Source organism: Phaenicophaeus curvirostris, chromosome 7, assembly GCF_032191515.1.
Source record: "Phaenicophaeus curvirostris isolate KB17595 chromosome 7, BPBGC_Pcur_1.0, whole genome shotgun sequence".
Classification (NCBI taxonomy): Eukaryota; Metazoa; Chordata; class Aves; order Cuculiformes; family Cuculidae; genus Phaenicophaeus; species Phaenicophaeus curvirostris.
This window is the reverse complement of record NC_091398.1, coordinates 5,008,538-5,020,759: the sequence shown is the minus strand read 5'-3', so window position 1 is coordinate 5,020,759 and position 12,222 is coordinate 5,008,538. Positions and strand designations below refer to the sequence as shown.

General features: G+C 45.2%; 1 protein-coding gene across 6 annotated transcripts in view; it reads left to right on the top strand.

Moving 5' to 3' along the window:
* The window catches only part of AGAP1 (ArfGAP with GTPase domain, ankyrin repeat and PH domain 1), a 398,119-nt gene that overhangs the window by 144,836 nt on the left and 241,061 nt on the right, over positions 1-12,222 (top strand). For all 6 annotated transcript variants that reach the window (XM_069860665.1, XM_069860667.1, XM_069860666.1 and 3 more), the window contains exons 4-6: positions 1,419-1,504; positions 6,264-6,405; positions 10,813-10,947. In XM_069860665.1, the coding sequence (XP_069716766.1) occupies positions 1,419-1,504; positions 6,264-6,405; positions 10,813-10,947 (363 nt within the window). The remainder of the gene's footprint in view (positions 1-1,418; positions 1,505-6,263; positions 6,406-10,812; positions 10,948-12,222) is intronic.

Here is a 12,222-nt window from a genome sequence, read left to right as displayed (position 1 = left end):
ACCTCATTGCTCTCTAGAACTACCTGAAAGGAGGTTGTGGAGAGGAGGGAGCTGGCCTCTTCTCCCAAGAGACAGGGGAGAGAAGAAGAGGGAATGGCCTCAAACTCCGCCAGAGGAGGTTTAGGCTGGACATTAGGAAAAAAATTTTCACAGAAAGGGTTATTGGGCACTGGCAGAGGCTGCCCAGGGAGGTGGTTGAGTCACCTTCCCTGGAGGTGTTTAAGGGACGGGTGGATGAGGTGCTGAGGTACATGGTTTAGTGTTTGATGGGAATGGTTGGACTCGATGATCCAGTGGGTCTCTTCCAACCTGGTGATTCTATGATTCTAACTCGGCAGTAATTCCAGTGTAAAAGAAAAAAGAGGTAAAGAAAGAAGTTCAGTGTGTGTCAGGGGATGTTTCATGTTAGGCTGGGGTGTGAGGCAGTTGGATGATGCTGGGCGTGGAGCTGTTGTGGAGCCTAAACACAAGCCAGCTACTTAGAGAGGACACATCTGGTAATCCTGGCTTAGGGCTGGTCACACCAGCAACCCCAAATGTGATTTGTCAGGATCTGAAGTCTGTCCTGAGACGCAGCAGGGTGCCCGAAACATACTTAACCCCCAAGGAAAGCAATCCCAGCTCTGCCCTTGGGCGTTCGTGGAGTCCTCCTGAGGCCAGAGGAGAGGGAAGGGAGCGGGGCAGCTGCACGCTCGGCTTGGTTCCTTCGGCTCGGTGCCAGCTCTTTGCTTTGCACAAGCACTCGACATTCTACGTCTCCCTGGAATAATAGGATCAGGAACAGAATTTGGCTGAAGGTGACTCTGCTCTTTTTATCTAGATCTCCAAAGCAGGGCTTTAGTTCACCCCGCTGGTAAGCGCTCCAGCGTTCTCTGTTCGTTCAGTACGTCTCTGCAGAGGTACCACCATCGTAGTGTTTTTGTCTAACATGTGTCTAGTTCTTTCCCCTAACTGTGGTTTGTGACTATAGAAATATCATTTTCATAACATTTTACGTGTGTGCTGGAAGAACTGGGCTTCTCTTGAGGAAAAGCTGAGGCACAGAGGAAATTTATTGCAGTTCTCATACATGATACTGTTTGTACGTGACTGTCCCATGTTTGCCTTGTAGAGATGTATTTCTCACCCTTAAACAAAACAAAGGTGATGGTCTTTTATGTATCAAGCCCAAGTACAGCTAATGTGGGAATTAGCGTTTGTAATGTAGTCAGTGGCTTTTTTCCACATTAGCCTTATTCTTAAAGTATGGGACTTATTCCTTAAGTAATTTCTGTGCATGCGCTCTGCGTGTGGACTTAACGTGCGTTCACAGTAGTTCGTGGATTTGTGCAAGATCTCTCTTTTTCCACAAGCGAAGCCTTTTTCTGTTTTGCATTTGTTCTGCTTTTCACTGGCTCACGAGTGTCTTTGTGTGGCAGGTGGGAGATTCAAGAAGGAGATAGTGGTGGATGGACAGAGCTATCTGCTGCTGATCCGGGATGAAGGAGGCCCTCCCGAGGCACAGGTGAGCACTGCATCCCCACAGATTCCACAGCCTAACACCCTGATTCCTTCCTTGTATAAAGCTTCCTTTAAGAGAACTCTCTCTGTTTCATTCTTTCTGGGGTCCTAAGCATCTTTCTGCTGGGAAAATGTATACATCTAAATTGCTAGAATACAGGGTAGATGTATGCATGGTGACACACAGACTTGTGTACAAATCTTTACATTCCCTATTGCTGCTGCATTTTGCTCCCTGTGCTGTTTAAGCCTCAACTTCGTGAGCTCAGCACCATTGAGATCTCAGCTTTCTAGCTTGGGGTTCATATGTTCCGTGTTACCCCTTGTATCGCAGGAGGTGACTTGTCAGGATTTACCTTTGAGAAGGCATTGTGGGTTTGTGTCCTCAACTCATAATTTTACTGAAGAGTCTGCTTATGGGATGCTTAAATCCCTGCAGACTCTGCCAGCCTGGATGTAGGTGGTGTCACTGCCGTCAGGCATCGTCCCTGTCTCCCTGCCACCTCTTCTTACCTGGGCACTGGTGGGATTTCTCACCTGTGGTGGCTGCTGCTGGCTTGGCTCGCTGCTCAGCTGCTCAGCGGTGGATCAGCTTCCAAAAAAACCCCAAATCCTGCAGCAGGAACTGTGCTGTCGCCAAACAGCTGAACGGGAGCAGTGCCAGCGGCAGCAGCTTGTGTGTCAATGCTCCACTATTGCTCGTGAGCTGCGGGAGGATTAGAGCGTGGGGGAAGGTGCCCGGACAAAGGAGAAGACAGGGGAGGTGGAGGAAATGGATACTGTGAGAGACATCCTGGAAGGAAGTTAAAACGAAAACAAAAAATTAGTGTCGCTGACACATCTGTGGCTATGTGAAGTGTGAGCCTAAAAGGAGAGCTCTGTTTGAGGCTGTGCATCGGTTGGCTGAAGGACACAGCAGTTCCAGGCCCCGGTGCTTAGAGAACGTTCTCTCTTCTAAAGCCATAAATACTGGAGCTGTGAAGGTACACGCAGCAATCTAAATATTCTTGTACCTAAAGAATTGGCTTTGTAGGCTTTGTTTGCACTGACTGCAAACTGATGAACAGACACAGGCTTTGATTTGATCAGTGCTAGGTGAATTTGAGGAGTTTAATTACTGCTATAGATGGGATTTTTTTCTTCAGCAACTTATGAGTATGTAAGGATTAAGTTGTTGAGGCTATTTCACCTCCCAGAAGACGTGTTTCACATGTAAATTATCTTTGGTTTTTTTGGCATAATTTCAAATCACATATATATCTTTAATCTGTTTATTAATTGCTGCACTAAAACATTTGCATCTGGGTTCATGAGCAGATATAACTATATAATGAAAACAGAGTAGTATCAGGAGAAAAATGCTTGCCTCCCACTGTTTGCTTATGATGTCCAAAAGGTTGGTAATCTTAGCCTTAAAGTTCTGCTTTTTGCTTCAGTACAGGCTATTTTTATGGATAATTGGGATAGAATTATGACATCTGTTAATAATGAGCTTAACTGTGGTCGTCTTGGAATTTATGACCCTTTGCTTCAGTGCTGAGCCTGGCAGCTCAGGTCTCCATTCACTGTCCCCTTGATGGCAGAAGGGGGAGGAAAATGAGATATCTGGGTGATCTCTCTCTTGTCTAACATAAGATCGTGTGATGATGAAAATAATTAAGGGAAAAAAGCTCATTTCATAAAACGAGAAGGGGTGAGGTGCGCTGCTGCAGTGAATGCTGCTCGTGAATATTGACCCATTTCTGTTGCTCACCAGGTTTGATTCTACTCTTGCTGTGATCTGTTACAAACGTAGTAGCCTCCTGTTGTAAAACCCTATTAACACAGCAACTGAGCTGTAACGAGCTGCTGCACGCTAATTTCTTTGAAATTTAGAGATTTTGTTTGTTTTTTTTGTTTTTGTTTTTGTTGGTACTTAACTTTGAACAAACAGATCTGCTCAGTCGCGGTAGCAAATCTCAAGATGGGTTCATATATCAGCAGTAGAGCTACCTCCCTTCTTTCAAGTTGTTCCCTGCACACTGGTGTAGATAAGACATCCTGGATTTCCAGACCCTGTGTCTTCCAAAATTCCTTTTGTTTTAAATATTGCAGGTCTGGTATCCACGAAGCTTTAACTTACTTTAAGAAGTAGAAATTACTGGATATATTTTGTTTCTCTGGAGAGATTTGCATTGCACAACCACCTTCTGGATTTTTTTTTAATAACTTTCATTAGGAGGCTGCTCCTACAGTTTGAAACATTAAGAAAGTTTAGAGAGCCTGTTAGCTTCCAAACTCATGCTTTAAGGTTGTTGTAGGTGTAAGGAGGGGTTCTCATCATGGTGCTGCCTAGTCCAGTCCTTTAAGACTGGTTAAAAAGACCTAAACCAAGTCCACAGTAATGATGCTATCTCTGGTTTCTTTGGTTAGATGTTCTGGTTTTAGTAGTTCACATTGCATGGTGGTTGATCTTCTGGCAGTGACTGCTCTGTGCCAGTGTTCCTATCCTTAACATCCAGATGATCGCCCTCCTGACTGTCTTGAAAACCTCAATACTAGGGCTATTTTTACCCTCTAACTATAAGAGATGTGTTTGGTTTCAAGTACAATACAGTCTTGAATATGCACATTAACTTAAATTATTAGATAATATGCTGTATGAGTAACAGGCAAGATGTACTACCAGCTAAAGGAAAATGTAATGAGCTCAGCAACCTCAGTTTGTAACTGCTAGCTCCCCCTTCTTCCCTTTGTCTGTGCCAGCTTGGGGTGCCTTACAAAAAGCTGGGATGGTGTGAGTCTACAAACTAGTGACTGAAGCAGTTTAAATAGTGCGAGAGCAGAAACGAAACTGTGAGAGCTAGTAGGGCTGCTCTAAGTGCTTACAGACCTGGGCGAGTCTTGTGAAGCTCAGCAAAAGGTACAGAAAAGTTTCCCAGACAAAGCTCCTTGCAGTGATCCATGTGCTTAGTGTGTCCCCAATCTCCCTGGTGTATTGTGGTAGTGATAGAATGAAGAGCATGATTACCCATGGCTGAAACTTGTTTCCATTGGTCTAAATTTGGGTAGGAATGGACTCACTTAGGGAAAAATAAAAGCAGTGAGGTAAGTGCAACTTGAATCTTGTTTTGATGTCTTGTATGTGTTTACTGTCGTGTTCAGTGTGTTTCTGCAATCTTATTCCACTCATGAGCTAGAACTTCTTCACTTGCATGGTCACCTGAGCAGTACCTTGCCTTGGCCTGGGTGTGCATGTGTCTTGTAGCAGATTACTGATGCCAAGGGAGAAGAGTTGGCTTCCACACTGAAAGCTGAGCAAGGCTTTTGGTGCTGTTTGCTCAGTTAAGAGTGTTTGTATCGTAAAGAATTGGAAATCTGAAATGAATGGTTTTGGATGCTGATCAAGACGTGGGAATTCCTAGCGGTGCTTGTAAAACCACAACCGTAATGCTTGTCCTGGTATTGACAGAGACATCAGCATGTGTGTGCAGCACAGGCTGGGGAAGCACCACGCCACCTCGGGCACTCAAGGCCCTGGAGATAAGGGTTATTGGGCTGTAATTCACAAATTCAGAAATCTGGGATGCAGTGTTGTCTTCATAGAATCATAGAATCACTAGGTTGGAAAAGACCCTTTAGATCATTGAGTCCAACCATTCCTATCAAACACTAAACTACGTCCCTCAGCACCTCGTCCACCTGTCCCTTGAATGCCTCCAGAGAAGGTGACTCAACCCCCTCCCTGGGCAGCCTCTAACAGTGCCCAATGACCCTTTCTGTGAAAAATTTTCTCCTGATGTCCAGCCTGAAACTCCCCTGGTGGAGCTTGAGGCCATTCCCTCTTGTCCTGTCCCCTGTCACTTGGGAGAAGAGCCCAGCTCCCTCCTCTCTACAACCTCCTTTCAGGTAGTTGTAGAGAGCAGTAAGGCCTCCTCTCAGCCTCCTCTTCTCCAGGCTAAACACCCCCAGCTCTCTCAGCCGTTCCTCATAAGGCCTGTTCTCCAGCCCCTTCACCAGCTTTGTTGCTCTTCTCTGGACTCGTTCCAGAGCCTCAACATCCTTCTTGTGGTGAGGGGCCCAGAACTGAACACAGTATTCAAGGAGCGGTCTCACCAGTGCCGAGTCCAGAGGGAGAATAACCTCCCTGGACCTGCTGGTCATGCCGTGTCTGATCCAAGCCAAGATGCCATTGGCCTTCTTGGCCACCTGGGCCACTGCTGGCTCATGTTCAGTCTCTGTCAACCAACACCCTCAGGTCCCTCTCCTCCAGGCAGCTTTCTAGACAGACTTCTCCTAGTCTGTAGCTGCACAGGGTTGTTGTGCCCCAAGTGCAGGACCCGGCATTTGGCCTCGTTGAACCTCATGCCATTGGTCTCAGCCCAGCGGTGCAGCCTGTTCAGATCCCTTTGGAGCCTCCCTACCCTCCAGCAGATCCACACTTCGACCCAGCTTACTATCATCTTGGTATCGTCTGCAAACTTGCTATGAGTTAAAACCAGCGTGCAGTGAGAGCAGCTGGACTTGCAGCGTCGTATACCAGCAACAGAGAGATGGAGTGTGAGCGTAGGGAAAAGCCTCCGTATATCCCAGATCCCCATCGCTTGCAGAGCAATGAATGTCGGTCTGTCATTTTAGAAAGAATATGCAACTTCTAAGGCCTTGGTTATTGTCACTAACAAAGTTTCTCTGATGTGTTTTTCCCTCCAAGAAAGGTAAGGATGTCTCTGTTTTTCCCTTTGCTGCTTTTCTCACAGTTCGCCTTTTTCATTTTCCCTCTGCAGTTTGCCATGTGGGTGGATGCTGTTATATTTGTCTTCAGCTTGGAAGATGAAATTAGCTTCCAGACGGTTTACCACTACTACAGCCGTATGGCCAACTATCGAAACACTAGTGAAATTCCGATGGTACTGGTGGGAACCCAGGGTAAGTGCGGTCTGTCAGTCACCTTATCGTCTGTTCCAAGCTGGCAAAGACATGTCCTGTCCTTTCCTCTCTTGTATTAGTGCTGCCACCCATCTCATGATGGGAGCTTGAGAATAACGTAGTGGTTAACCAGCAGGGTGGGGGGCTTGTCACGCTTTAGCCCCAGCCCAGCCAATTTCTGCAGATAAAACCAAGCACTTGGGCTCCCAGTTCCCTTCCCGCTCCTCCAGGCAAAGGGGAGTGAGAGGAAAAGGACTTGTGGGTTGGAAATGAAAACTGAAACAGCTTTAATAAAATAGTAATCAAATAATAATAAAGAAAATAATTATGAAATACATACAAATACATGAAGTCATGCTCTTCTGCCCCTGATAACTGTACATCATCATGAATGCTGCTAAGCAGACACAAAGAAAAGGGTCCAAGGCCGGGAGGGAACTGAGCTTAGCAACTGGGATTGAGAAACGCATGAATCCCAGATTGGGGCAAATAGACAGATGAGGTCCTCACTGGACATCGGCCATCACAGAAGAGAGAGACCCTTGTGATATCTCAGTTTTGTACCAAGCATGATGATTTCCAAAAGGAAATGGCCTCAAGCTCCGCCAGGGGAGGTTTAGGCTGAACATTAGGAACATTTTTCACAGAAAGGGTCATTGGGCAGTGGAACAGGCTGCCCAGGGAGGTGGTTGAGTCACCTTCCCTGGAGGTGTTTAAGGCACGGGTGGACGAGGTGCTGAGGGACATGGTTTAGTGACTGATGGGAATGGTTGGACTCGATGATCCGGTGGGTCTCTTCCAACCTGGTTATTCTATGATTCTGTGACCTGGGATGGAGTGCTCTGCTGGTCCGTTTGGGGTCATCTGTCTTGTCTGCACCTCTGGCAGATGCAGCCCTTCTTTGTCTTTGACTTGCAGCATTCTATCAACTTGAGGATAGCCTTGCTTTCTAGAGGAATAAGTGTAAGCAATGACCTTTCTGCGTGTCAGTGCCCCGTGTTGTCACTTCTAGAGAGGAAAACTGTCTGAAAAACATGGAGTTCACTTTCAGAAAATGAATTACGTAGACAAGACTGAGCTGAATTGAGAAAACTTGATTCTGCTTTAGCCCAAATCACAACGCAGCCCTGCTGCCTGGGCTTCCTTGCTAGGCTTGGTATGAGGAAATGTGGTAATGGAAAGGGTCTGGCAATTTTTCAGTTTCTTTTGCATCTGAGCTGTCTTTTGCATATTCCCTGCCTTGTTCTGTCTGTGCATTGCACTGATGTTTCTGCAGTTTCCCTTACTGCAGTTGGTTTACTGCATAGAGCAGGCTCTCCAGAGCTGAGGCTGCTCTGTGCCTGGCCATGTAGAAGACCCTCCTGTGAAAATTCTCACCAAAGATGAGGAGCTCTTGTGTAGGTGCCAGCCTTCTGACTTCTTAATTTACAGAGCTGCTGTCCTGGAAGCAGAACACAGACATTTCTGTAGGTTAGAATCATAGAATCATTATAGCTGGAAATGACCTGTAGGATCATCCAGTCCAACCCTCGGCCCAACACCACTCTGCTTACTAAACTATGTAATGAAGTGCCACACCTCCCCTTTTTTTGAACACCTCCAGGGATGGAGACTCCAGGGCAGCCTGTGCTGGCGCTTCACTACTATTTCAGTAAAGAAGTTTTTCCTAAACCTCCCTTGATGCTACTTGAGGCTGTTTCCTCTTGTCCTATCACTTGCTACTTGGTTGAAGAGACCAACACCCACCTCTCTACAACCTTCTTTCAGGTAGTTGTAGAGAGCAGTGCTGTATCAGCCTCCTCTTCTCCAGGCTAAACAATCTCAGTTCTCTCCTACTTCATATTAAGGCTTTGCTCCCAATATATCATCAGGTTACTGTGCTGTGTTACAGGGAAAACGTGAGTGTCACAAGTTGCTCTTGTAGATTCAGCTCTGGGCATCTTCCCTTGAAGTTTATGCTGCCAGTTTTTATGATATTGAAGCTTTTCACTGCTTTCTCAGCTTATTTTGTGAGTCTTGCTTTCCCCCGCCTGCCTGCAGAGATGCCGCGTGAAGGAAGGGAAGTGTGGGCAGCACGGAAGGAGGAATCGCAACCGGGCTGTGGGGCGGAAACAGATGATAAAAAATGAAAAGGGTAGTAGGAACACGAAAATCCTAGGATAGCAGAAACTGCATCCAAAAAAGCAGAAATGAACTGCTTTGAAGGGCCACGCTGTCAGCTTAAAACTGGGGCTGAAAAAGAAGAGGAAGGGGGAAACATTTTCCTGAGGTGCTTCCCTTTCTGCACTTCTGACCCTTTGGAGGGGGGTTGGTTTTGCATCTCAGTGTAGCTATTGCCAGACAGGAAAGTTTATTTTTTTGTTGTAGCCCTGATGCAAAGGGGACTTTTTAAGTGTGACTAAAGGTGGAAATGCTGCTACTTCTGGAAGTGAGCATCAGAGGAAAACAAAGGTTTTTGGCTACGTTGACTGTCAAACAGTGCAGTGAAATAAATACATAAATATACCTGTTAAAATATATATATTTGAAGTATAGCTGCTGGGCATCCAGCTTGTTGGTTTTGACTGATATTCCTGACTGAGCTGTGAAACGTGGTCTCTCCCAAACATCAGCCCTTGCCTGATGCTTCCTCTGCCTCCTCCTTCTGCAGTGGGTGGTGGGCCAGGCTGTGGCACTGGATTTGCTTCCGAAGCCCAACTTTCTGCAACTGTGACTCTCGATTCCAGTCTGGTGACGTGTTTCCAGCGCCCTCTCCTGATAAAAACGCTCTGCTGTCGGCTCAACTGCTGTCTGCTTGGATTTTATTAGTTAGATCTCGTGAGAAGGCAGCAACAGCATCATTTGCTAGGCGGTCGCGTCACGCCCAGAATCCAGCTGCAAATACAGCGTGGCCGTAGTCACTGACATCACCTTTTCATTCAAGTGATGCTGTTTTGTGAAGACTGAAAGAGGCTTTGCTAGGGAAGGTAGGAGACATGGGGTCTGGCACAGGGGCTAGATGTGAGTGTCAGGGTTGTGTGGAACAGGTCGTACTGCTGTCCCCCCTTACGGCTTTTATTACCGGAGCCAACCAGCTACCACAATACCCCTGTTCAAATAAGTTGCTTTTTAAGATTAGTTCACAGTATTATCAGTTCATAAGCAGTCAAACACTATAACCTTTGTAGAATTCTTTGCTGCAGTGGAGTAGCAATGAACAAACTTCTCTGTCGTCTGTTAGGAGGTGGTGCGGGTTTTTTCTTTCCATGGTGTTAAGGTGTTTTTTAGCTCCTATGGTGAGCTTTGGAAATTAAAGTTAAAAAACATGCATGAAAAGTAACTCTTGCCAAGATGTACAAAGTATTATTATTTGTTTATGAAAATAGCATTTTTACTGGCTTGGCAGTGTGTTCGCACAGTGCACAGTAAGTGCCTTTACACCAAAGCCTGAGACGCGGTGATTTACGTTGAGTTTCCTGGATCAAGTCTTGGCTATGATATGCAAGTCAGGTCAGCAACGACTGGATGCAAAATTTCACTTTCCCCTTACACTGGCAAGTGGCTGCCTGCCTGACACACAATACGTACAGAGGGCTCAGGGTTCAGGCTTTGCAGAACACTTTGCTTGTAGCCCAGCCTCTCCAGCGCACCGTTGGCTCTCTGTGCCAAAGCAAAGCACTGAGGCGCTAGCCTGAAACATGGGAAGGACCAAAAAAAGCTTATATGAGGCACTAAGGAAAGAGCTGGACTCTAGATTTTTAGCTACATAATAATCGCAATCCTGTACAGCAGAGTTAGAACTGGATGATCTTTAAAGTCCTTTCTAACCCAGACCATTCTATGATTTCCCTACTCCGATTGTTTTAGTGTTGGCTAGGTGGTTTGTGGGCGGTGTTTTGTTTGTTTTATAAAAAAAAAGCATCTCTCATGTTAATCTGAATGCCTTCCCTGAGTATTACAATAATACCTGGTACCATTTGTCTCCTGGAAATATTCTTGTCCTTACAAGCATGTTATGGTTTGTGCTTCATGCTCCACAGTTGAAGGTATTTGTGGGTGTCCTAAAAAGCATTTAATGTGTTTATAGTCATAAGACATTTGTTTTTCTAAGCGTTTTTTTTTTACATCAGAGCTCACATTCTTTGGTACGATTGTGTATATTTTACAGTTAGTGACCTGAGCATCTCTCTGAGATATCCAAAAAGTGGTTCAAGTTTCTCCTGGTTTTTAGAATCCATCAGCACGCTGGTGATTTTAGCAGCAAAGTGTAAAGTTGGAGAGTTGCGCACCTCTGTTATCTTCTAAAAATTTTAAGTGCCTCATGGTTTGTACTTAAATTCACTGCTTGGGTATTGATACAATTGTAAGACACTGGTTTCAAGTTACATCTAACTATGTTGGTTTTTTTTTTCTTTTGCTATCCTGTAGATGCTATAAGTTCCAGTAATCCACGTGTCATAGATGATGCCAGAGCAAGGAAGCTGTCGAATGATCTCAAGAGATGCACTTACTACGAAACCTGTGCTACTTACGGACTCAACGTGGAGAGAGTCTTCCAAGACGGTAATCCATACTGTTTTCCTCCAGCCTATTTCACAGGGCTGTAGCTGGTTTTATAAATAACTCCTATAGTCTGAAAACTCAGGTACTCGTCCTGTTTTGCAAGTGTTCAATAATGTTTAGTTAAAGAAAATGCTTGGTTTTAGGGATTTATTTTGTTACACTCTGTTAGGTGAAGTCGAGGCATCATTAAGCTGAACACGGCACGTGCATAGTGTTGTGTTCCCTACCAGCACCTTTATTCTTAGCTGTCTTAAGCCACTTTATTCAGTCTTCATTTCTTTTTCCATTTTCTTTGGTGCGTGTTTTGTTTTAGCAAAGTTGGCTTTGTTTAGGTTTTGTGTTTGTGGAAATGTTGAGAGGCTGTTTGTACAAAGTGCTTTAAAATGGTACTTGCACGTCTGAGAAAGTGAGAATAAATGGAGAAAGTTGATAAGAATAAGGTCATCGTGAGAAGTAACTGGCAGCATCTCTGGAATGTTAAGAGTTGACAGCCTTGTGTAGCGGTTTAGAAGTAAAGTTGACCGATTATGAGTGACTTAAAATGTCATTAGCAGCAATGTTCTAGTCTGCCTTACAGGAGGTGTTTGGGGTCATGGTGTTCCAGCTCAGAAAAAGTGCTTTCTGACCCTCTGTAGCTGTTTTGGAACAGTTGTTCTTGGCAGAACTCGTGCAGCTGGCGAATGCACTGGCCACAGTCTTTGCTGCATGAGCTGGGCTCCGTGCACCCTCTGGTGGAAATCGAGCTGGGTGGCTCAGGGCTTTGCCTGCTCTTCACCGCAGCAGCTTTTCAGTGTAAAACTCTTCTCAGTTGCGTTGAAATACTTCTTGGAGCATCATAGTTCGAGGAAGTGGGGCTCATTGCCAGCTTTTCATTGCAAATTTCTGCGCCATCCATGGTTACGTGAGACAGCGTCACGTCCGTACCTGTCAGAGTTGGGTGCAGGGACAGCCAAAGTTAAAAACACAAAGGAAAACATAAATTTCTGGTTTTAAAATGAAAAAGAAAGCACAACATTCTGATTTTTAAGTGGAAAATACTGCCATGCACTGCACTGGGTTTGATTCCAAATACAGGTTTTTTTACCGGTACTGTCGGTAGGATTTCAGACACATTTGAAGCTGTGTTTTTGTGCTTTGCTCACTGTTTTTGCTTGAACTGCTTGCAGAAATTACTGTTTTCACTGCTTAGATTTTCTATTTTGAGTACAGTTTTGAAGCGTTAGGGGATTTTGTTAGTACATTTATTTTGGAGTGCTAGCTACAGTTAGATTTTTT